At 45.8% G+C, this 23518-nt stretch overlaps 8 protein-coding genes across 8 annotated transcripts; 4 read left to right on the top strand and 4 right to left on the bottom strand.

Annotated features, from left to right (window-relative positions):
- Window positions 1-3631: 3631 nt before the first annotated feature.
- DEU56DRAFT_732604 (uncharacterized protein) lies at window positions 3632-4158 on the bottom strand (the record flags this gene model as incomplete). The annotated part of the gene is made up of 2 exons (XM_041348283.1): window positions 3632-3994; window positions 4054-4158. 2 exons carry the CDS (start codon window positions 4156-4158, stop codon window positions 3632-3634), a joined length of 468 nt encoding a protein of 155 aa, XP_041210848.1.
- Window positions 4159-5267: 1109 nt separating this feature from the next.
- DEU56DRAFT_732573 (DDE superfamily endonuclease-domain-containing protein) lies at window positions 5268-7715 on the top strand (the record flags this gene model as incomplete). The annotated part of the gene is made up of 3 exons (XM_041348282.1): window positions 5268-5941; window positions 5996-6585; window positions 6637-7715. The coding sequence occupies 3 exons, from the start codon at window positions 5268-5270 to the stop codon at window positions 7713-7715; spliced, it is 2343 nt and encodes a 780-aa protein (XP_041210847.1).
- Window positions 7716-9778: 2063 nt separating this feature from the next.
- Window positions 9779-10219, bottom strand: DEU56DRAFT_732685 (uncharacterized protein; the record flags this gene model as incomplete). Its single annotated transcript, XM_041348288.1, has 2 exons — window positions 9779-9922; window positions 9971-10219. 2 exons carry the CDS (start codon window positions 10217-10219, stop codon window positions 9779-9781), a joined length of 393 nt encoding a protein of 130 aa, XP_041210846.1.
- Window positions 10220-10461: 242 nt separating this feature from the next.
- Window positions 10462-10929, top strand: DEU56DRAFT_732453 (uncharacterized protein; the record flags this gene model as incomplete). The annotated part of the gene is made up of 2 exons (XM_041348275.1): window positions 10462-10668; window positions 10717-10929. Coding segments are annotated over 2 exons (420 nt in total), but the record flags the coding sequence as incomplete, so codon positions are not given.
- An 850-nt stretch (window positions 10930-11779) lies between these two features.
- Window positions 11780-13619, top strand: DEU56DRAFT_790272 (uncharacterized protein). Its single transcript, XM_041352596.1, is given in 10 exon segments — window positions 11780-11856; window positions 11967-12085; window positions 12134-12179; window positions 12232-12374; window positions 12427-12822; window positions 12874-12908; window positions 12955-13194; window positions 13249-13501; window positions 13545-13549; window positions 13564-13619. 8 exon segments carry the CDS (start codon window positions 11802-11804, stop codon window positions 13388-13390), a joined length of 1176 nt encoding a protein of 391 aa, XP_041210844.1. The 5' UTR covers window positions 11780-11801; the 3' UTR covers window positions 13391-13501; window positions 13545-13549; window positions 13564-13619.
- Window positions 13620-13808: 189 nt separating this feature from the next.
- Window positions 13809-17270, bottom strand: DEU56DRAFT_971726 (vacuolar DHA amino acid exporter; the record flags this gene model as incomplete). Its single annotated transcript, XM_041359464.1, has 16 exons — window positions 17248-17270; window positions 17089-17227; window positions 16943-17041; window positions 16763-16883; window positions 16458-16644; window positions 16338-16404; window positions 16147-16280; window positions 16088-16092; window positions 15276-15320; window positions 14912-15229; window positions 14711-14851; window positions 14540-14634; window positions 14392-14483; window positions 14202-14335; window positions 14016-14148; window positions 13809-13955 (listed from the first exon to the last, which is right to left on the bottom strand). The coding sequence occupies exons 4-16, from the start codon at window positions 16828-16830 to the stop codon at window positions 13809-13811; spliced, it is 1566 nt and encodes a 521-aa protein (XP_041210843.1). The 5' UTR covers window positions 16831-16883; window positions 16943-17041; window positions 17089-17227; window positions 17248-17270.
- A 939-nt stretch (window positions 17271-18209) lies between these two features.
- On the top strand, window positions 18210-19400 carry DEU56DRAFT_754212 (uncharacterized protein; the record flags this gene model as incomplete). Its single annotated transcript, XM_041349790.1, has 9 exons — window positions 18210-18252; window positions 18316-18385; window positions 18483-18581; window positions 18611-18644; window positions 18665-18777; window positions 18871-18914; window positions 18984-19030; window positions 19102-19251; window positions 19281-19400. The coding sequence occupies 9 exons, from the start codon at window positions 18210-18212 to the stop codon at window positions 19398-19400; spliced, it is 720 nt and encodes a 239-aa protein (XP_041210842.1).
- Window positions 19401-19611: 211 nt separating this feature from the next.
- On the bottom strand, window positions 19612-20383 carry DEU56DRAFT_754211 (uncharacterized protein; the record flags this gene model as incomplete). Its single annotated transcript, XM_041349789.1, has 2 exons — window positions 19612-20079; window positions 20162-20383. The coding sequence occupies 2 exons, from the start codon at window positions 20381-20383 to the stop codon at window positions 19612-19614; spliced, it is 690 nt and encodes a 229-aa protein (XP_041210841.1).
- Window positions 20384-23518: the final 3135 nt, after the last annotated feature.

Below are 23518 nucleotides of genomic sequence, written 5' to 3'. Positions count from 1 at the left end.
CCGCTATCGAATTCGTTGTAACTAACTTTATCATTTGATCCACCTCGTTACAACTCACCAGCCTCTACGCGTCGAAAAGCATAGACGCTTATCCACGTATGCCTCAGGCCTCGGCTGTATAGCGGGCAGAAGCCCATCACAGAGATGCCCATCAGTGAACTGGTGAAGAAAGTAGAAGGCCATATAACACAATATATAGTACATAATCACAAGAACTAGCACAATGCTGCTATCAAGCATCATATTGTTATCTTTGGCCATATAATGGGGAATAGATTGTTTGATTTTCTCACAGAAGTGCATGATCGGGAAAAGGTGGTAACATCACTCAAACTCAAACTTGAAGAAGACATGCTTCATCCCACCGTATCAAATGGGTCACATGAAAAAAGTGTTGTTAACAAATAGGATATAGATTGCTCAATGTCCTGTTCGCAACAGCACTTTAAGTGTGTGGTTGACACTGCACCTTTCCTCAGTTTGCGATTCCTATTATGTGTGGTCAGCGGTAGTGCTGCTGATCAAACTATGCCTTACCGTTCCCTGATTAGCATGGGCAGCAAGTATATACTGCCCATCGAGTCTTGAGACATAGTGATGAGAAGACACTTCGTCCCACCATATCAAACGGGTCCCACGAAAAAGTGTTGTTGACATATAGGATACAGACTGCTCAATGTCCTATATGTAACAGCACTTTAATCGTGTGGTCAACACCATGCCTTTCCTCAGTTTACAATTCCTATCATGTGTGGTCAGCGGTGGTGCTGCCAGTCAAACTATGTCTTACCGTTCCCTGAGGCAGCAAGTATATCCTGCCAATCGAGTCTTAGGACTTCGTCCCACCGTATCAAACGGGTCCCACGAAAAAGTGTTGTTAACATATTGGACATACTGCTCAATGTCCTTTATGCAACAGCACTTTAGCGTGTGGTTGACAACAAGTACTCAATGGTGGGGAGTGGCTCATCAATGTTGAACATTAAGAATAAAAGTGAGTGCCACTCGAATCGCGCGTCTTTATAAACGGGTGTTGGACTTTTGATAAGGTGTGAGAAGATCAAATTTGCTATCAATCACAACCAGCAGATCATCCCAGGCGCTGAGCTACCACCTTCAATCAAATTCCAAATTTGTGGTCGAAGAACCTCGAAACCATCAAGTATTGCACTGACCACCAATCCACGTTCGTTCGTAGTAGACGGCCCAGCCTGGACAGGCTCCATGGCAGCATGATCGGTTTGCAAATGAACAGGGTCGGAGATTGGTAATTCAGTTTTTAAATCGCCTTGGATCAGCTGATTGTTCTCTAGACTTCAGCTACTTCGGCTGTGCTGAGTCTTTCCCCTTCTGAACAGGATGACAGTTTATCCTACTCAGGTCCGCCGCAGGACCCCACAGATAGACATGATGATGACACAATGGGATTCAGTGGAAGGCGTTTAGGAGGGAAGTCTAGCGGGAAATAGACCATATAACAGAACCCAACGTGTTTTACACGCTCTGGAACGATGCCATTGATGATGTCGACAAGCACAAGTTACTATCCACAAAGCTAGACAATGAGAATAATCAGCACCAAAGAAAATAGAAGGCTGATCAAGGACTTTGCGACAAGATTAACGGTGTGCAAAAAGCACCGGGTGTGACTTGCCTCCCCTGCGAACTCGGGAACCAGTACTTCAAGCTCGTCAACCATTACATTATTGTTCGATACATTGTCACAAGTCATGCTCAACATCTGTTTGTCAGATCAGCATGTAAGTTTTGTTTACTGTTTCATACCCTAACTTCTCTAATATCCCAAACTCCTTTAGCATATCTGCGAATACAATCATGAGTTGCTCCCCAGTGCAGGACTAGTACCAACAAGTAGTGTTTTAAAGTCCGGTCCAGTCCGGTCTTTTTGCCTTTTTTGGAGGCAACCGGACCAGACCAGTCTTTTCATTCCCACGATATCATCAAGACTGGACTGGACCTGTAAAGACCGATGTTTTCGGTCTTTTGCAGTCCTACAACCGGTCTTAGACTGGTTGCAACCGAGACCAGTCCTGTGGGAGTGTAGAACTCCTTCCCACGATTCTAACGGTGGTTTATTTGTATTAAACGGTTAAGATCTGAGCAAGATACGAGCATTATAAAAAAGGGTTCCCAAACTCCGCCCTGCATGTGAGTCAAATATGAAATGTCATTACCATGCTTAGGCTTCTTGACGAAATATGTGCTGCTAGTCAAGGCGATACTATAGCTAGTCTTATCTTGTCAATAGGGTAAGATATAAGCAAGATATAAGCTTGACAAAAAATCATTATTGGGCTTGTCTTTGAAAAATAAAAGTGGTCGTAAGGCTTAGGTGTCTTAATGTTAATTGTAGTCCTAGTCTAGTCAAGTCTATAGCTACTCATATCTTGTCGGACACTCAAGGTTTGGGTAAGTTATGAGCCAATCGGTGATTTTGACTGATTTTGACTTGCCGTATATGAAATGTCACAAAATCAAAGTTGTTACTATAAGGCTTAGTTGTGTCAACATTACTTGTAACCTTAGTATAGATGAGTCTATAGCTGGTCTTACCTTGTCAATTGATTATGGTTTGGTCTAGATAAAAGCTAAGATACAAGACATCCTGTGAATTTGCAGCTTTTTCTTGTAATGCTCATAACTTTGTCAAATCTTAGCCGTTTTACATGATCAGACCACCGTTAGAACCGCGCTGACGAGTACCACATGTTCATATAAACCGGTTGCGGTCTAAACCGATTTTAACCGGTTTAGACCGGTTTATTTATTTTTCGCAAACTTCAGGCAACTGGACTGGACTGATCTTGCAACTGGAAAAGACTGCAACCAGTCCTTCTTAGGACCCGGTCCGGTCCGGTCCGGTTGCCAGTCTTTTTGTGGTCCTGCAACTGGACTTTAAAACACTATTTATCACTATGTACTACATTCGTGTTAACGTTCAAACTTGAACTGCAGCTGTGAGTCGCAAGCACTGTACATTATACCTCTTTGTTGAATTTGCTGACCTCCGATATCGACAACAGCGCATCTATCATACATTATGACCACAGAATCTACTACTAGTAGGCCTGAATATCCGCCCACACCAGCCTCCACTGTTCACGTCAAACGGTAAGCTAAGCACACATTAATATTTCTCTCATCTCTCGCAGCTTTTCCGACTATCTATCAATTGATCCCAAGTGCATGCTCTGAGTCGCCGCCACCTTTCACCAGACCACGCAAGCCTTTGTTTCGCCGCCTCAAGATACGTGACAATCCAAACGACCCTCCCGAGTTTTGTAAATATTCATCTCTGTCTCATACCTCGTGTACTGTGTTCTGACCATGATCTCCACAGCTGCCGAATACCTTGCATTGCTTGCAGTCCAGGCCGAGCCAAGTGACTCATCCACGAAGGATGACATTCTTGAGGTGCCAGCAGACTTCATTGTTAATCTCATTAAGGCTCGATGGAAGGTGGAGAAGGAACGGTGTGATGCAGAATGCAAGGCTCAGTTGCTCAAGGTGAAAAATTTACCTTGAACTAGTTGAAAACTTATTATACACAGAGTATGATCATTGATTGTATTCAATTGCAATGTTACATCTGCGCAGCTGCTGAAGTCTATCAATCCTCAAAAACTGCACGAGCGAGATTTCCACTTCGGTCAATGATTGCCCACTGCCGTCCTCCATCAATGGGCATACGACCAACGAGACATTGCAAGCAAACAATATCCACAATGTCTAATGCATCATTGAGGTTGCTGTAAAAGTGGATGTCGAGAGAAGACAAGCTTGAAGGGGTGGGTTTGAGTTTGCACGTCGACAATGCAGTGAGGAAAATGGTTGTTGGCCCATCAACTTTGAGTGCCAGAGTAAATGGAATGTGAACAACGAAAATATGATGCAGACGTCCATAGAATGTTTGTTTCTCATAAGTGGGTGGTAGGTTGCATTGATGGGCATGTTTGTCTACAAGAGTCTCATACTAAATAGTATAGTCACATCAGCATTTTCCGTTGTTTAAAAACAAGCAAACAAACTCACTCGTACGAATGTGGCATCTCGTGAATCACGCTGGTGTGATATAAGCCCTGCTGCAAGCATTGTGTCGCCACCATCAAGTCGCCGGACCTTGCCCCATTGCTCCATAGCCACTGCTCCGATATGCTGACAAACAATTGCCAATGACACATCAAAATGAGTGGCGAGGGCCTTGAAGATCAGCGTGAGCATCACTGACTCGAGTGGCACCATACTGGTTGTTCTCTGTGGAGGCAAGAGTATACAAGATGGATCTATTGACAAGGCAAGTCAAGGTGTGACCAAATGGATGGTACAGTGATCCCACGGTCCGTTGTACACCACCACTCCACTGTACAATTTAATTTCCTCAACGAGTTCTTCATCAACTCCTTTCAAATCCTATGTCTTTGAAAAACTGAATTTTTGAAGGTACTTCAAATGTGTACTCAGTGCATTCGTGTCCCCCCTATCAATTATATGTTCGGCTACCTAGCGCAGATGATCCGTTCCCTCTGGAGATACTTCAAAACACCAAATATTATCCCTACTTCGCTGACGCCATTGGTACCATCAACAGTACTCACATCCCTTGTCACCCTGACAGCAAAGAGCGCGATGCTGCGCACAATCACAAGGGCACTTTGACTCAGAACTGCCTTGCCGCTTGCTCATTCAACATGTCGTTTCTCTACTATCACTGGCGGGGTTTTTCAAAATGGGTATTGGGTTTCAAAATTCACTGATCATCATATCGCGAGCTACACACTGCACAAAAATATTCTGTGATTTTAGCCAGTGTTCTCTAGTGTCTATAGAATACAGCTGTGAAGATCCCATAGAAAACATCGAGCAGTTGTGTTCACAATAAATCATCTATTGACACATGTCACACCACTGAGCGTTAATGATTGTAATGCTACAATCTGTATAATTTTTTAAACAAAAAAAAAACCAAGGGAAACCAATATCTGTCCCTATACAAATGATACTTACGACTGCGATTTCTATATCGTGATTGAATGAGGGCAGAACCGTGTTATCAGTGAAATTGTTGAAAGAGTGTATGCCGCACCGTGACTATAGTGCAGCATCAATTATAATCTCCGCTCAAAAACTGTACACCGAGTAAGACCGACAGGGGAGGTGTATTTTATAGCAGCCTCCAGATGGGCCAGGTCAAGGGGTCGGGTCGGGCCCGGCCCTCCAAGAAGACTTCGGATACATCTGGAGAGCGCATGTCTGCTGCTCTCGCTTATCTTCATGAAAATGTTGCTGGCAAAGTAAATTATTCTGCCACCGCTCGAAAATTTAATGTCAAGATGGACACTCTGCGAAATCGCTTTCTGGGAAAGCATAAATCTGCATTAGTTGCCCACCAGCAGCAACGAATACTCACGACATTCCAAGAAGATGTCCTGGTCGACTGGATGTGTTACCAAGCTGAAGAAGGACGGCCATGGGGACGAGAGAAAATCAAATTGAAGGTCGACATGCTCACCGGCAAGAAACCCTCAGACCATTGGGTCAAGGCATTCATGTCTCGACACAAAGACGCAGTGAAGTTCTGTGGCACATCCGGCTTGGACCCCAAGCGTGCTCAGGCATTTAACCCCACAAATATTGCGGACCACTTCAAGCAGTTGGGTGATGCCATCTCCAAGTATAAGTACCGCATTATTTTCAATTTTGATGAAACCGGAATGCAGCGAGGAGGCGGGCGAAAGAGGACGGGGAAGAAACACTTCATTGGTCGGCATTCCCGTGCACGGTATCGAAAACGAGATGCGAATCTAGAGCTAGTTACCATTGTTGAATGTGCCTGCAACGATGGCACAATGCTTGACCCAGGATTCATATTTCAGGGGAAAACTTGGGATGAAGACTGGTTTAGCAAGCACAAAGGAATCTCGTGAGTCGCTGAACTCACGCACACATCATCGTGATTTAATTTTCATTGGTTAAGTGTCGGCCTCACGCAAAATGGCTGGACAGATAACTTTCAATGTCATCAGTGGTTTCGTGATGTACTCATTCCACAAGCTCGCGCCAAAGCATTAGATGAAGATGAAGCAATTCTAGCCACATTTGATGGACATGGTTCCCATCTTACAGACGAGCTGGTAGAAGAGGCTTTGAAATCCAATATTCATCTTCACGTGTTGCCGTCACATACCTCAAATAAGACTCAGCCACTCGACGTTGGTGTCTTTGGCCCTTTGCAGAAGAAGTGGATAGACCGCATGGAGCAGATTGTTGAGGAAACGGGAGAGGGCCTTCCAAAGCACGAGTTTGTGAATGAGTACATGGCAGTTCGGGAACAAGCAATCACACCGGAGATCATCAAGGCGGCATTCAGGAAGACAGGAATTTGGCCAATTAACCCAGACGTCTTTGCTGCGGATGAATTTTCGCCAAGCCACACGACATCGACACAAGCGCACATGCCACCATCATTCCCGCCTCCCAATCCAGACTTAATTTCAACTGCACCAACCTCATTATCGCCGTCAGAAATCTCACACTCCATGGACTCGGATTTTGTCGCACCTTCTAGTGACTCGTCCATGTCATCCATACCCATCTCTGTGCTCTCCCCCAAGCCAGATGCAATGCAGATTGATCCACAACTTCTGGACGAGAGTCAGATCACATGGTGGAACGATCCCGATGATGCTGAACCCATCGCACGTTCGTCTCAAGATGTATGTCCTACTGAAAGCCAGGCTCACCAACCACCTACACCTGCCTCGCCCACGCTACCTTCATTGCGATCGCATAAGTCACACTTGACAGGACCGAAGGCTCCTCAGTTTTCACGCACACTTGTACACAAACAATGGTCCACTGCCAGGCGGCACAAAGTTCTTCAAGCTGACCTTCAGCGCCTCGAAGCTTTGTATCTCGCTGAATTTCAAAAGCGGCAGGAACTCGAGGTTCATTGCGAACTCTCTCGGCAAGAGAACGAGAAGCTGAAAGTGCAGCTCAACAGACGTGTTGAAAAGGCAGACGGACGCAAGGGCAAGCAGATGCAATCTGGTGGTGGTGTTTTCCTCATGTCCGAGGATGCTCTGAAGTTGTTTGAAGAGAGGAAGCGCGAGAAGGCGGAGAAAGAAGAAGCAGAGCAACTTAAGCAGGTTGAGAAGGAACGCGAAGAAACGGCTTTAGCTGATCGGCGCGCACAGCTTGCTGTGAATCTTGATGTACGGTTTAGCGGGCGGCTTACCTCGAAGAAGAAACAAGACCTGCAAGATATTGCTTTCGTTCTCGCTCTGTCTACCTCTGGCACAAAAGCGGAGCTTATCGCTACCATTGTTAATCACCTCAGCCGGTCTGCGTACTTGCAATCAGACGCCCGATTTTCAAAACTTTTTATTCCGCAAAATCTCAGGGACTCAGACACGGCGCGCGATAGTCAACAACAGGCAACTATCGAGGAAGAAAATCTGCCGCCATCACGACCCGTTGCATCAACGTCTTCTCACACGCTTGACGACAATGAACGTGATCCTCCACTTGCGCTCGGCGCACATCCTCTTCTGCATTCGGCAAGCCGTCTCCCACTCGCATCTGCAATTAATACACCTTATCACGAACGTCCTCACCTCGAATCATTTCAAGCTCAACATGATCCCTTTTATTATCCACCTTATTATCACTCACCAGCGCAATTACCTGGACTGTGAGTTTAATCCTCGTTGGTATATATCCTACATCCAGTCTTTGATTATACACTTTTGTGAACATACTCACTTTCATTCTATTACTATCATATCCTTTCCACTTAATGCACTTAGATTTACTTACTGTGAATAGCTGGTCTATATAATGTACATGCACGAATCCATACAATCTTTGATTTCCTTCCAACACTCGTTCAGATATCGAGATTCAAAATTCTGCCGAGCGTGCCGTTGCGGAGTTATAAAACTCCAGTGTGACATTGCGGTGACAAATTTTGAAACAGCATATCCAGTCCCTGCCAAACTGACATCACACAACCGGATTCCTTCCGCCGCTCGAACATCTTCGCAAAAAAATCAGATTTCACCTGGGTGTGATAGAGCACGATATTTCCCACAGGTCTGTCAAGAAGCGGGAAAAAAAAAACCTCTTGACGAGTGTGCTACGCATCAAACACTGAAAACCTTTGAAAAACCCCGCCAGTGATAGTACGTCTTGAGCGGTTGGGAGGGATCAGCGGCTGATGCTCGTGTCTACTACAATGCCCGGATCAAGGACTTCAACATTCCTGCTGGAAAATACTATCTTGCTGATGCGGGATTTGGGGCCTGTGACGAGTTGCTTGTACCATATCGCAATGTGCACTATCACCTAGCTGAATGGGGCAGGGGCCGTCTCAAGTAAGTGCCATTATAAATCCCTCCTTTTTGTACTGACATTAGTAGGCCTTGTAATCATAGGGAATTATTCAATCTACGTCATGCCATGCTCCGGAACATTATCGAGCGCATTTTCGGCATGCTCAAGAACCGCTTCCGAATTCTTGCCCTCCCCCCTTTCTATCCCATGAGTGTCCAAGCTCGTATCCCCCCTGCAGTGTGCCTAGTGCACAATGTCATCTGGGTCCATGACCCAGATGATATGATGGATTATCGCCGAGTCGATGACAATATTGATGTGCATGTGCCTGACCATGACACCGGCACACTCGCTGAGGGTCCTCCCTCTGATGAGGCTCATACCCGTGCACACAACCGCCGTGATGCTATTGTGCATCAAATGTGGGCAGACTACAACAGGGTGAGACAGGAGAGAGGCGAGTCTGTTGTAGTAGATGACCTGTTATAATACCATGTGTTTACCATTGAATTCTGTATCTGATCGCACAAAGTATATCACAAACAATGTTGAATTCAAGTCTATGAAGCGGCACAACATGATAGCGTAAAAACTAGGTACTGTACTTAATCACAAACAGCCTGCGGAGACTGTCCTTCTTGATTGTGAGATATGCATCAGTGATAGAAACATCAGACCGAAAGTGCTCCATGACAGTCAGCATCTCATGGTCCTCTAGATCCTCCTCCTCTTGCACCCGAAGGATAGCTTTCTCCTTATGCAGGGGGATCGGATCTACAGAGTGCATGATGGTGTGTGCTGTGCGCTCTTCCAATGCGTTTGTAGCACGATCAAGGGACGTGGTGAGCGTCTTTGAGAGACCCTGAATCTCAGAGCCCACTGACTGGACGGCTTCAGGCATGCTGAGGCGCGTAGACTTGATGGACTGGCCCGATGCCGATGGATTGACGATGGACTTGGAGGAATTAGGGGGGCGAATGAGCGCTTGCGAACTGTCATTGTGGTCGCCGTCATCTTTGTGCTTGCCCTTATTCCCAGCCGAAATGCCGGAAACCAAAATGAGCATGGTAGACGATGCACCCGGTATTGAGGGAACAAAGGGATCTTGGCATGCAGGATCATAGAAGGAGGGTGCCGGCATCATGGTGTCACTGTCCTCGCCAGGAATTTCACCAGCACCACCCTCAAGGTTTTCCAGCGCTTGGGACTGCTCCAGCGCATCAACTTCTTGGAAGCTGGTGCCAGACTGGGTAGCCATACTGGTCTCTGAGTTGGGGCCGTGTTGCAGCAAGGGGTGGTAAGTGTTACTGCCATGCACCTTCGACGGCAGGATGAGTTTCATTTTTTCATATGGCGGCCACCCCTTGTCCTTGAAGGCCCTCACGTGGGGTATTGCCTGGATCATGAAAAGGTTAGCAGTAGTAGTCTAAAACAGCAGATAGGTACTTACTTTAATGAGATCCGTCCATACAGTCTCAGACTCAGGTGTGATGTTGGCGCCAAGCTCATTGCTCCATGAGATGCCCAAAAAGTTTACAACCCGATCAGCAACTGAGAAGGTGGTGTGCATCTTGAATATCATTAGTACTAGAGGACAGAGGGAGAGCAAGAAAAATACCCTGGACCATTTTTGCGAACAGTGCTCGCCTGTTTTTACCGCACCACTTGTGGTGGTGTGTGCTACATCAATGGCGGCCTGTGCCCAAAAAGTCTTGTTGAAATCAAGTCCATCACCCCCTTTTGCTTTATGGGTGGTGATGAAGTCGAGGAGCCGTAACTCATCAGCGCTTGTCCAGTTGCATCTTTCACCTTCCTGGCCCGCTGATCTAGCCTGTTTCTTCTCATTTGTTGCCTTTTTCTTCGCCATCGGGGTATATAAAGGTAAGGAGAGGACACCAGTGAGTTTTGAACGCGTATTCACGCTGGACTTAGATGTTTGAGTCTAAGTTCGAGTTGCTGGCATGTTGGATATTGATTATATCTTGATTATTGATGGTCACAGATGTCACACTGAGCTTGGGATTACAAATCATGACAAAGCGAAGTTGAATTCAGAATTTCTCAAGTTAAGTTGGCCAAAATTTCGTGGCCGAACAGACTCTAAATCGCTACACGGGAACACCTGTGAACACAGTCTGGTTCGACGCCATCTGTATTCTGGCAATCAGACTTCTGGCATTCGTGAGTATTGAAGCCATCAATGCTGTATTCTCAATTGCTGTCACTGCATCGTATGTTGCTGACATTACGCCCATCACCACCTGCTTTGCGTTCAAAAATGATTTTAAACCTGGTCCATTTAATCTCGGTAAACTCGTGAGTCGGTCGGCAGCGACGTATCCTTGAGCTAATTTACCTGTGCAGAGCTTGCCAATCACTGTGATTGCTGTGTTGTGGATGGTCTTTGTGATCACTGTTTTCTTCTTTCCCGCGACCCCACAAACAACTCCACAACAGATGAACTATACAGTTGTGGTACTCGGAGGGTTCATGTTTCTGGCAATTTCCTATTATTATTGTCCGGTGTACGGAGACCATATGTCACCTCTACGTTCTGGCCTGTCGCAATACTCGTAGACATTTTGTTGTACGGTTTGCTTCTCCTGTGGAAATATTTAGTCTACCGTCTACTTAATTCCACTGATCGAGCTAGAATACCCAATAAATGTTATGGAACTGCCTGTGTCGACCACAAGAGAATAGTATGTTGGGGGGTTCCCGACACCAACATCCATGACATACTAGTCCAAGCTGGTAATGAAGACGTTCGTTATAGTGTTGCGCTTCGAAGTTGATGCAGCATCGGATGAGCCTCTTGAGCCAGCGGTTCTGATATCAACTTGGTCAAGGGAAAGTTAAGAGGAGATGTTGCAGAAACAGAGCATTGTGAGAAGAACATTTGAGAAAAAATGAGTAAACATGTAAGGCATCTCATGATGACATGCGGAATACGAGACCATCAAAAGAGCAAAGGCATTTATAAAGCAATATTAGCGCTTGAAGGCAAGGTGAGGCAGTGCCGCACTCCATGAACGTCAAGGTTGAACAACACGTACACCATGCTAGAACAATGACATACTATCATAAGCGACAAGACAACATTATCCCGCTGAGAACAACACCCACGTGTGGGATGTGCAGAGGCTGTGAACATCGCCACAAATGGGGAAAGTTGACTTCATTAAAGGTCGAAACACCAACAACGCACCAGGACTGCCACGAAACGAAGCGCCCGAAAAGTTCTTGCATCGATGATAGGCCTACATGAATGTGCAGGCTGATGATGATGATCTGATGAGTGTGTTGGTAGTACGAGCCAAAAGCGCTCTAAGTTCTGATTACCGCCGCTGGTTGACTGACATAATATCAGCCTCAGAACCCCGGGCCAGATCTCCGAGTCTTGGCAAGTCGGTCAGAGCCGATCGTCCCTTCGCTTGTCACGGTGCGCCATGGCACAACCGAACAACGACGAACAGCTCAAGGAGATCATCGTTCTGGGTGCAGGTGGGTCAATTTGGATGTGACTGAAACAACGCACTCTGTCTCGAAATGCGCCCTGGTTGAACCCCTACTAAGCGCCCAAATATTACTAGCTGACTGACTTTCATGTGCAGGTGTCGTCAACCTCACCACTGCATTAAGAATCCAGACGCAAGGCGCTTACCGTGTCACAATCGTTGCCGAAAACTTCCCCATCGATCCCAAGTCCAGCCGGTACACCAGTCACTGGGCGGTACGCTATCTTACAATAGACATATTTGCCGCTGAGCTTGACGTGTAGGGTGCACATCATGTCAGCCATGCTTATGACGATCTAAGACAGCGAAGTACGCTGCTTCCTGACTGCCTGAACATACATGTCATACCCTAGTCATCCAGAGCTTGATCAAGATACCTTCAATGTATTGTGGAAACTATCAGAACCAGGTGGTGCAGCCGAAGGTTGTTTCTTGTGGCACCCCCACACTGAATATCACGGAGACGACCTCGCTAATGCTGAATGGCTTCACTACATGCCAAATGTATGCAAAACCTACTCAGACTCATAGCCGTCATTCTAACTCCTCGCATCAGTTCAGATATATAGAGAGCAATGAACTTCGTGGTCCAGCAAATAAGGGCTTCGCTTTCAGCACCATCAGCATGAACGCTCCGGTATATATTAACTGGCTTTTGTCCAAATTCCTTGCCAAAAATGGGACCATCGTGTGTGCGTCCCTGCAGCACATCAGTCAGCTTCTTGAGCGAGGAACCAGTCCTTACACAGGTGTCCAGTCGCACCGTGACGTCGACGCTCTTGTCATATGTGCTGGCATTGGCGCCCACGCACTAGGAGGTGTCGAAGATAAAGATGTATTCCCAATTTGCGGGGAAACTGTACTCCTCAGAGCTCCCTGGGTCAAGTTCAGGAGGACCATGACCAAAGCAGATGGGACGTACACCTATTCGATGCCAAGGAGCAATGGTGATGTGCGCCTGCTCATGGACTCACCTGATCTGTCCTCTGATTATTCTATATAGGTGTTGTGCAGTGGCACAAGAGTGCCCAATGACTGGTATTTCTGTCGACTTATCCCATTGTTACATTCTCAGCGCTTGCAGGAACCCGGTTCCGCGCCCCGAAACAACCGAGGACATTCTTGTGCGAGCTCTGCAGCTTACGCCGGAGATTGCACCCCCGCAGACGCGGGTCAATCGCAAGCCCACTGTTGAGGACCTTCGCCCCATCATTATTGAACCAGGTTGCGACCTGTGCCCCAGGCAAAAGGGTGGCATCAGACTCGAAGTCGAGTGGCTGGACACCCCCACGCGAGGCAAGGTGCCCGTGGTGTATAACTACGGGTGAGTGACATCATGCTTATCCATGCTGCCCTAATAATGAATGTGTGTGCCTAGACACTCTGGTTATGGCTTCTTGTCGTTGTGGGGCTCAGTGAATATGGCCGTGGAGTTGCTAGAAAGTGCCTTCAAGACGGGTGCTCCAGCGGATGCGACACCCGCATCTGGTGATTGTACATTTGAGAATCCTGGGAACTGAGATGTTGTGAATTGTGGAGGAGCGATCTATGGCAAATGTAAGTTGAATATCTTGGCATTCCACTCCAGTCACAAGGGAAGAAAGCTGCAATGAATGATGTCCTACAAGGCGGATATAGGTGTACGAGAGGCACATGTAAACAATAGCTGTATTGATGACAAATGAACAGGAGAACCTGGTACAAGACAATCATTCTATCCTGCATCCTAATATGAGGATACTTCGATGCGCTATGATATGAAGCTGGTGAGACAATGATTGTGACCGACCCGGGCGTCGATGACCATGTTTGTTGTATATTATACTGTGTGGACAGTCCTGTTCATGGAACAGAAACACGTGTTTTCCAGTTCAACTGTAAATTAATGTACATCGATGGGCGCCAAATAAACCTTGATTCTGTACTGATCGTCTACCCTTAATTAGCATCCAGGTTCTGCTTCTCCCGTTCTACACTAGCTTCTCTCCACTTCCTGCCTTTGTACAACACCAACAGAATCATGCACTCGATGAATACCATCACACATGCCCAGAGAGTATACAAACCACCATCGCCAATACTATCCTGAAACCAACCATCAAATCTGATGTTCTGCGAAATATTTAAATTACAACATCGACTCACTTGTAAAGGAACAGCAATCTCAGCAGCGACAAAAGCAGAAATACCACGGAAAGAACTATTAGTTGCCACTGCCATCGATGAACAACCAATGTTCGCATCGACAAGGTATGCCAGTGTGCTCGAGTAGATCCATCTAACCGTGTTTTAGAGCAAACAAAAAAACAATGTAAAATAAAGTGAATGTACACGGACAAAAGTCCAGCGAGGAACAGTATCACGCACACAGCAGCGATGTGGACTTGTTCTTGGCACACCCAGGCATATCCGATCACGGACAGAGGTAACCACAGCATGGCGATTTTCGTACTCTCGAGGCGCATCTGCATGGATCTGTGTCAGCCGCATACTGAGCTGGAGATAGTGCTTGGATGCTCACCTCTGGGAAGCTGACCCCTCCGTTCGTGGCTTTTAGTCGAGCAAGTGTCCGGTCGGACCAACGACCACCCAATATACTGCCAGATACGCAGCCTGAGATAGATAGATGTGTTAGGCGAGAGTTCACAATTCACTGGTGATTCGCTCACCGATACCATAGGCAAGCAAAACAAGGCCGGTCTTCAATGCATCATAATTATAATACATCGACAATGTTCTTGCACATGTATATGTGATGCTAAAGCTAAACGCAAATGTTTAACCTAGCAAAACAGGGCATGAACATTGTTGAAACAGCTTTCTGCGAGAATTAAAAATACTCACCTGATGCTGTCAAGATAACAAGGTTGTTCATGCGGCTCACAATTGACCAGTAGGGAGGGAAAGGGTTGACATCAGCAATGGTCAGCTTTACTTCTTCAATAGCTGATGGCTGTATGACCATCTGGGCTTCAATGTCTCTCAAAGTCGTCTTGTTTTCTCCATCTACTTCCGACTCCTGTGAAATCTTTATCTTTCACAGCTTATCTGTTCCTTCCGACAACAGCTGCTCTCGGAGTCTTCTCTTCAACATGTTCTGATAAGTCACACTCCTCTCTTTCCTGAAGGTGTCCTTGAACAAGAATAGGAATGCTAAAAATATTATGCCTCCCCAGATGACCAAGAACCAGAAAACCGCCCGCCAGCTGAGGCCCTGTGTGAGTGCACCACCAAGGATTGGTCCCAGTGAGGGGCCAAGGAGAGGTGCAGAATAGTAGATGCCCATCATTGTACCGCATTGATGTGGCTCGTATATATCGGCTAGAGTGGCAGCTCCGATAGCCCAAACTGCACTTGACCTATTCCAAGTGAGCACAGACACGAGGGGTTGAGGAACTGTCCCACCCTGCGCCTTGCACAATTTGCATCCCGATCACCAAACCAATGGTTCTTGACATGGCCATGTTACGACAATGGTCGTAGTCGGACTGGGATGGGTAAGCGAAGGACGACGGTCCTAAGCTATCGTGTCGTGTATCGGTTTGAACGTCAATATACCTGGTAGCCTAAGCCGTCAGGTTGTGACAGAACGGAAGGGGAGGTAAGCTTCTAAGGCAGCGGCCGAAGAAGGGTTTCGTGTTCGACGGTTAAGTCTAGACGAGGGATCGGTATCGACTCAAAGACAAACGGTCTAAGAGAAGATGTATCGGACTCGAGGATAGCGATCCAAGAGTATAGAGGTTTCGTGATCAGACTCGAGAGAGTTAACTCAAGAGAAAATACAAGTCAAGGTAAAACCCAGTAGAATCAAGTTAAGGAATAATAGTACAAGTGGATCGACTATATATAGGTAAAGATCACAGTGTTCAGGGCAGGTCTGGTAATCGTACAATGGTCAAGAAAGGATATATCGGGTAGGCATGAGCAGGCAGGAGTCCATGCGGTCAGGGATAGGGTTCTGTGGGAACATCAAGGGAAAAGGAAGTAAGGCCATGAGGCCATGGATCAAGGGTCCTAAAGGAAGTGTCTAGCTTCTGTCACAGAAGGTCAGGGTCGGCGGGGATCAGGAGTGCGTCAAGCAGCATGGTGAATCGTGAAGAGGTGAAGGTGTGACGTTGTGACGAGGTGAAAGGTCAGAAAAAGATAGGGGCTCCATGTTATTGTAACAGGCCACAATTGCAGATCCAAGGATAAAAAGTGCGATGGAGAGAAGTTACACAAGCTGGACTCCGTCATATCATCAAAGGACGTTCTCAAGGTAGCTAGAAATACCAACCTTGCGGCCCTTTATCTCGCTAATCACACTCCAGATGATGGGACAATTGCCTTGAACAAGAATGAAGAGAGACAAACTGAGGCTGATTTCTCCGCTGGTGGTGTGTAGCTGCTGCTCAATTTGAGCATTAGTGGCTATCCCCTGGCTGTTAAACTGACATTGGATGCAATGGGATCAAGGACATGACCTACGGTTTTGTATATTCATTGCCAAACCCGCAAACATCGACACTCCGGATATAATGAGCAATACAGCGGTCTGTAGGTGTGTTCAATCAACACCTTGTTACATCTTAAGATGGAAAGACGCACCTTCTTCGTGTTTGACCATAACCGAGGATCATCGTCAACCAATGTATGCTCTATGTCAAGCTTAACGGGCCCATTTGACAATGTTGAACTGGGGGAGTGCGTCTGTGTATCAGTATGCAATTCGACATTCCGGACCTCTATAGGCGACAAGTTCGTACTCTGGCTTGCTGCCATGTGCGTAAAATGGCTGATGCACAAATCAAAGATTATACGGCAGTGTATGATTTTATAGACAGCCCATGGATGAAGCAAACATGGGTCAGTGCCAATGATAAGAACATACTGGATGGAATATGTTGACTAACTATAGTATAGTGTGTCGGACAACGTGGCCGATCGAGGTAGCATGGCTGTAGAAGCTCAACATTGTCATCGTTCTGGCCACTATCGGATGCTACCGACTGAAGGCCTCTGAAGCCAAACGACCTGCATTAGTTATTGAAGGTTAGATTTAGGATTGAAATCATCCAGAACTTGTGTCTAGCCTCGGAATGTCGGATATCCGGTGAGTGGGAGGTGAAGCCGAACTAATAATAGGAAGAGGTGGTCATCCAAGAGTCATCATTCCCTGCAATACGTATCAACTGACTATTTATCAGTCTCACGAGTAAGATTGATTAGATATTCTGACCATTGTACATCTTGAGGAGAACTTGAAGCGAATTCAGCCCGAGAAGCCCGAGTCTGTGATCACAACCTCGAGTGTAAATCCTGTAATCAAAAAGTGATGGGAATATTGATTGCAGCTGATTACACATAAATTAAAGCAACATGCAGTACCTTTGTCCCCGGGCCCGGGTCGTTGGCTGAACGGAACCAAAATGTAGGGCTTATGTAAGCTAGGAGGACTGCACGTAGCCTGTGTGCTTTCTGTAACGGAGGGCAATTGGCATAGCCAGATATGTGAATTGCATTAAGTTTTGTATATGAATCTGCAAATTATACTCAACCACTATCAATCCATTTTGTCTTTGTTGAAAAGGCGCGAGTCGGAAGAGAGCATGGTCACGAGTCTGCACCAAAAGCAAAGTAATATTAAAAAAGGTAGAATGTTGTAGAAGCTTCATATCAGATTGCGCATTGTGTGAATCAGTGAACTTCCAACCCCATAACGTATCCATAATGATTATATACGTATCACATTCTCGGAAGGAAGCTGCATACCCATTGATCTGTGCAATTTGTCTGATCTCCTCCCTCAGTTTGCGATTCCTGTCATGCGTGGTCAGCGGTAGTGCTGCTGATCAAACTATGCCTTACCGTTCCCTGAGGCAGCAAGTATATCAAGCCAATCGAGTCTTGGGACATAGTAATGAGAAGACACGCTGCATCCCACCGTTTCAAATGGGTCCCACGAAAAAGTGTTGTTGACATATAGGACACTGCTCAATGTCCTTTCTGCAACAGCACATTAGCGTGTGTCGGCCACAAGTGGTCAATGTTGATGAAAGTGTGGGGAGTGGCTCAGGGTGCCATGAAAAAGTGTTGTTACAAATAGGATACTGACTGTCCTGTTCAATGTCCTTTGTGAAACAGCACTTTAGTGTGTGGTCGACAACAAGTAGTCAATGTTGATGAAAGTGTGGGGAGTGGCTCATCGATGTTGAACGAATTAAGAATAAAAGTGAGTGCCACTCAAATCCACATATTGCAGTAACATATTTCCGTATTATACGAGTGAACCGACGTGCATAATATCCCGTATGATACGGGCCAGCGGACCATGGGCCGAAGGTAGAAATATTCTCGACTATGACGGATGGGCCGGGAGTGTTATTATTCCCGATGGAGACAGGTGGGCCCATGTGGGGAATATGTAGAGTAGATGAGTGGGCCGATGGACATGAATATTCTATAGACGGATGGGCCGAGGTGGTTGGATATTATGTAGATGGGTGTACCAAGGTAGATGTGTATCAAATAGCCGGGTATGTGAAGGGTGCTTGTTATCACATAGACGGGTGGGCCCAGATATATATCATATTAGATGGGTGGGCCGAAGAATTAATATTATTTTGTAGACAGGTGGGCCGATGGAAATGAATATTCCATAGACGGATGGGCCGAGGTAGTTGGATATTATGTAGATGGGTGTACCAATGTAGATGTGTATCAAATAGCCGGGTATGTGAAGGGTGCTTGTTATCACATAGACGGGTGGGCCCAGATATATATCCTATTAGATGGGTGGGCCGAAGAATTAATAGTATTTTGTAGACGGGTGGGCCGATGGAAATGAATATTCCATAGACGGATGGGCCGAGGTAGTTAGATATTATGTAGATGGGTGTACCAAGGTAGATGTGTATCAAATAGCCGGGTATGTGAAGGGTGCTTGTTATCACATAGACGGGTGGGCCCAGATACATATCATATTAGACGGGTGGACCAATGAATTAATATCATTTTGTAGACGGGTGGGCCGAGGGAGTGGTGAAATATTTATTATATATATGGGTGGGCCGAGGGAGCAGTGAAATATTTATTATATATACGGGTGGGCTGATGTGGGGGTATATAATATAGACGGGTGGGCCCAGGAGAATGATAATTGTAGACGTGGTGGAGCTCAGGTAGTTGTATATCATCCAAATCAAAGGAGGTAATAATTCAAAGTCATCTAATGATGTCGTATGGCATGAAGCTTTGCAAAGGGGTGAAGTGGAAACTTGTGTTCCAGGCCCTGTTCATCAAAGCTTTGAGATGGAAGATGAAGGTCTTGCAGTATGGCATGGAGCTTTGCAAAGTGGTGAAGTGGAAACTCGAGCAAAGTGGACCGAGTTCTGAGACCTGGGTCTCAACAAATGAATATGTGATATCCAGCACACTTCCAATCATCTGGTATTTCATTGGGCAATGGATGATAAGAGGTCTTTGAAAGCCAACATCATCCAAGCCAACCAAATGCCAAATGCCAAGTTCCAACTACCGAAAATTGAGTGAAGTGTAACATGATCCGAGCTCCGAAAATAGAATCACAACTATTGAGTCCCAACTATCAAGACCCAAAAACCGAAGCCTGAGATTTGAGACTAGAGACTACAAACAAAACTCAATACTCAACTCAAAACTTGAAATTCATACATGTTTACGAGTTTTGAGTCCCGAACATCAAGTCCCGACTATGGATCCTGGGTATTAAATTTTACAAGTTTCAAGTCCCGAACATCGAGTCCCGACCATCGAGACCTGAAGCCCGAGATTCCAGACTCGAATCCCAACTAAGTCTTGAGTGACCAAGTACCAAGTGCCAAGTGCTGAGTGCCAAGTGCTGAGTGCCAAGTACCGAGTGCTGAGACCCGAGACCCAAAGCCTGAGACCCGAACCCCGGGAGTACCAAACTCCAACCTCGAAACTCGCAAAAATGTATATCATGTACAAAAACTTGAAACTCATAGAAATGTACAAGTTTCGAGTCTCGAGTGACCAAGTACCAAGTACCGAGTACCGAGTGCCAAGACCCGAGACCCGAGACCCGAAGTCCGAGACCCGAAACATGGGAGTACCAAACTCCAACCTCCAAACTCGCAAAAATGTATATCATGTACAAAACTCGAAACTTGTAGAAATGTACAAGTTTCAAGTCTTGAGTGACCAAGTACCGAGTACCGAGTGCCGAGGCCTGAGACCCGAGACACGAGACCAGAGACCCGAAGTCCGAGACCCAACACCCGGGACTACCAAACTCCAACCTCCGAACTCACAAAAATGTTTATCATGTAAAAAAACTCGACACTCATAGAAATGTACCAGTTTTGAGTCTTGAGTGACCAAGTACCAAGTGTCGAGTACCGAGTGCCGAGTGCCGAGGCCCGAGACCCGAGACCCGAGACCCGAAGTCCGAGACCCGAAACATGGGAGTACCAAACTCCAACCTCCAAACTCGCAAAAATGTATATCATATAAAAAACTTGAAACTCGTACATTTCTACGAGTTTCGAGTCTTGAATGACCAAGTACTGAGTACCGAGACCCGAGACCTGAAGCCCGAGACCTGAGACCCGAGACCCGAGGCCCGAAGCCCGAAGCCTGAGACCCGGGACTACCAAAATCCAACCTCCAAACTTGCAAAAATGTATATCATATAAAAAACTCGAAACTCGTACATTTCTACAAGTTTTGAGTCTCAAATGACCAAGTACTGAGTACCAAGTACCGAGACCTGAGGACCCGAGACCCGAGGCCCGAAGCCCGAAAATCAAACTACACCCGACACCCAAAACCCGGGACTACCAAACTCTAACCAAACTCGCAAAAATGTATATCATTTAAAAAACTCGAAACTTGTAGAAATGTACGAGTTTCGAGTTTCGAATGACCAAGTACCGAGACCCGAGACCCAAGGCCCGAAGCCCAAAAATCAAACTACACCCGACACCCGACACCTGAAACCCGTGACTACAACACTCCAACCTCCAACCTCGCAAAAATGTATATCATATAAAAAACTTGAAACTCGTACATTTCTATGAGTTTCGAGTCTTGAATGACCAAGTACTGAGTACCAAGTGCCGAGTGCCGAGGCCCGAGACCCGAGACCCGAGACCCGAAGTCCGAGACCCGAAACATGGGAGTACCAAACTCCAACCTCCAAACTCGCAAAAATGTATATCATATAAAAAACTTGAAACTCGTACATTTCTATGAGTTTCGAGTCTTGAATGACCAAGTACTGAGTACCAAGTGCCGAGACCCGAGACCCGAGACCCGAGACCCGAAGCCCGAAGCCCGAGACCCGAGACCTGGGACCACCAAACTCCAACCTCCAAACTCGCAAAAATGTATATCATATAAAAAACTCGAAACTCGTACATTTCTAGGAGTTTTGAGTCTCAAATGACCAACTACTGAGTACCGAGTACTGAGACCCGAGACCCGAGGCACGAAAATCAAACTACACCCGACACCCAACACCCGGGACTACCAAACTCCCACCTCCAAATTTGCAAAAATGTATATCATATCAAAAACTCGAAACTTGTAGAAATGTGTGAGTTTCGAGTCTCGAATGACCAAGTACTGAATACCGAGTACTGAGACCCGAGACCCGAGGCCCGAAGCCCGAGACCTGGGACTACCAAACTCCAACCTCCAAACTCGCAAAAATGTATATCATATAAAAAACTCGAAACTCGTACATTTCTACAAGTTTTGAGTCTCAAATGACCAAGTACTGAGTACCGAGTACCAAGACCTGAGACCCGAGGACTGAGGCCCGAAGCCTGAAAATCAAACTTCAAAACTCTTACCAATGTACCAGTTTCAAGTCTTGAGTGAAAAAAAAAAATTAAGATGATATGGAAATCACCCAGTATCGAGTACTGAGTCCTGAAATCCAAGGCCCGAAACCCGAAACTCGACTCTTCACCAAGTACTGAGTCCCGAGTACCGAAGCCCGAAACCCGGTACTACCAAATACAATAGTCTACCATTAGGATTTTGATAAGGAGTGACTATGGTAGACCTTATGAATTTTTTCAAAGAAAATCAAAGTGACAGCCCTTGTCAAGGGTAGTCTTTCCATAGTGTCATGACATTTTTCAGTTAAGATCCTAATGAGTTATAAGCAAAGTACTACAAAGTGGTGTGTTCAAGAAAGTTCAGGCACACAAGTGATGTGACTGAGTACCGAGTATTGAGTGCCGAGTTCCGAGCACCAAGTACCAAGTTCCGAGTGCCGAAGTCCAAAACCTGAAACCCGGTCCTACAGACTTGGTAGTTGATACTCGGTAGTTGAGACTCGGTAGTTGAATACAATGGTCTATACTCGATTGTCGTAACACAATAGTCTATACTCAATAGTCTTAACTCGATAGTCTGATACAAGTACCGAACTCCGAAACCCGGTACCACACACTTGGTAGTCGATGCTCAGTTGTTGAGACTCGGCAGTTGAATACAATGGTCTATACTCGATAGTCTTAACTCAATATAAGGGAGTCAGTAATCCAGTACCCGGTACAAGGGAGTTGTACTCGGTACAAGGGAGTCGGCACTCGGTACAAGGGCATCAGTATTCAATCCAAGGGAGTCGGTACTCAATCCAAGGGAGTTGGTACTCGGTACTCGATACAAGGGAGTTGGTACTCGATGCAAGGGAGTCGGTACTTGGTACAAGGGAGTTGGTATTCAATACAAGGGAGTTGGTTCTTGGTACAAGGGAGTCGGTACTTGATCCATGGGGTCAGTACTCAGTACAAGGGAGTACATACTTGATCCAAGGGAGTCAAGACTCAATACAAGGGAGTCGAGACTCGGAACTCAAGACTCGGTTCTCAATACATGGTAGTTGAGACTCGGTAGTTGAATACAATGGTCTATACTCGATAGTCTTAACACGATAGCGGTAGTTGAGACTCAGTAGTTGAATACAATTCTCTATACTCAATAGTCTCAACATTGGACTTCAATTATTGTGAATACACCTAAGCCTGATAATTATTTTGGTGAAGCTTATATCTTACCTATGTCTTACCCTATTGACAAGAAAACACCAGCTATATTTTTGCCTTGACTGGCAGCACATATTTCGTCAAGACGGCTAAGCATCATAATGACATTTCATAATTGACTCACATGCAGGCCCCAATTATTTAAAACATCAAGATCTTATGATAAGATACTTGTTATATGTCTCACATATTCTAGCCATAGCCCACAAGTTTCAGACAGATCCATCAAGTATTGAGTGAAAGGGAAGCAAAGTGACATATGTGTGGAATGTAACAATTGACACCTATCACATAAAAGTCATATTTTCATATGATATAAGTTTGATATTTGGTTAAATATTAGTAGGATATAGGTTACACTACATGAGGAACCTATACAACACTTTGCCCTGAGTGTGGAGGATGTGTGGAAGTGATTTGATGGTAAAGTAAGTTCATGCAGCATTAAGGTCCAACAACTACTCAACTGACCATTTTCGATGTTTTGGGTCTTTTGAGTTTCCCACACTCAATTTCTCATCCATTTCATGTCCTCAGCATTCAATTCTTGTTAGATCGTTCTGTAAAGTTAGGCTTATAATACTGAATATATTTGAAAGGTACTACAGG

This window comes from Suillus clintonianus, assembly GCF_016758775.1.
Source record: "Suillus clintonianus strain FC179 chromosome Unknown DEU56scaffold_19, whole genome shotgun sequence".
Classification (NCBI taxonomy): Eukaryota; Fungi; Basidiomycota; class Agaricomycetes; order Boletales; family Suillaceae; genus Suillus; species Suillus clintonianus.
Note: the sequence above shows the minus strand (reverse complement) of the source record. Positions and strands in the feature narration are given on the sequence as shown.

What these genes read in the sequence shown, in the direction of transcription:
- DEU56DRAFT_790272 (XM_041352596.1), top strand. Translation starts at nt 11,802, where the DNA reads ATGGCACAACCGAACAACGACGAACAGCTCAAGGAGATCATCGTTCTG. An exon ending in TGACGATCTAAGACAGCGAA is followed by an intron (nt 12,180 to 12,231) that starts GTACGCTGCTTC and finishes CTAGTCATCCAG; the next exon opens with AGCTTGATCAAGATACCTTC. An exon ending in ACAAGAGTGCCCAATGACTG is followed by an intron (nt 12,909 to 12,954) that starts GTATTTCTGTCG and finishes CAGCGCTTGCAG; the next exon opens with GAACCCGGTTCCGCGCCCCG.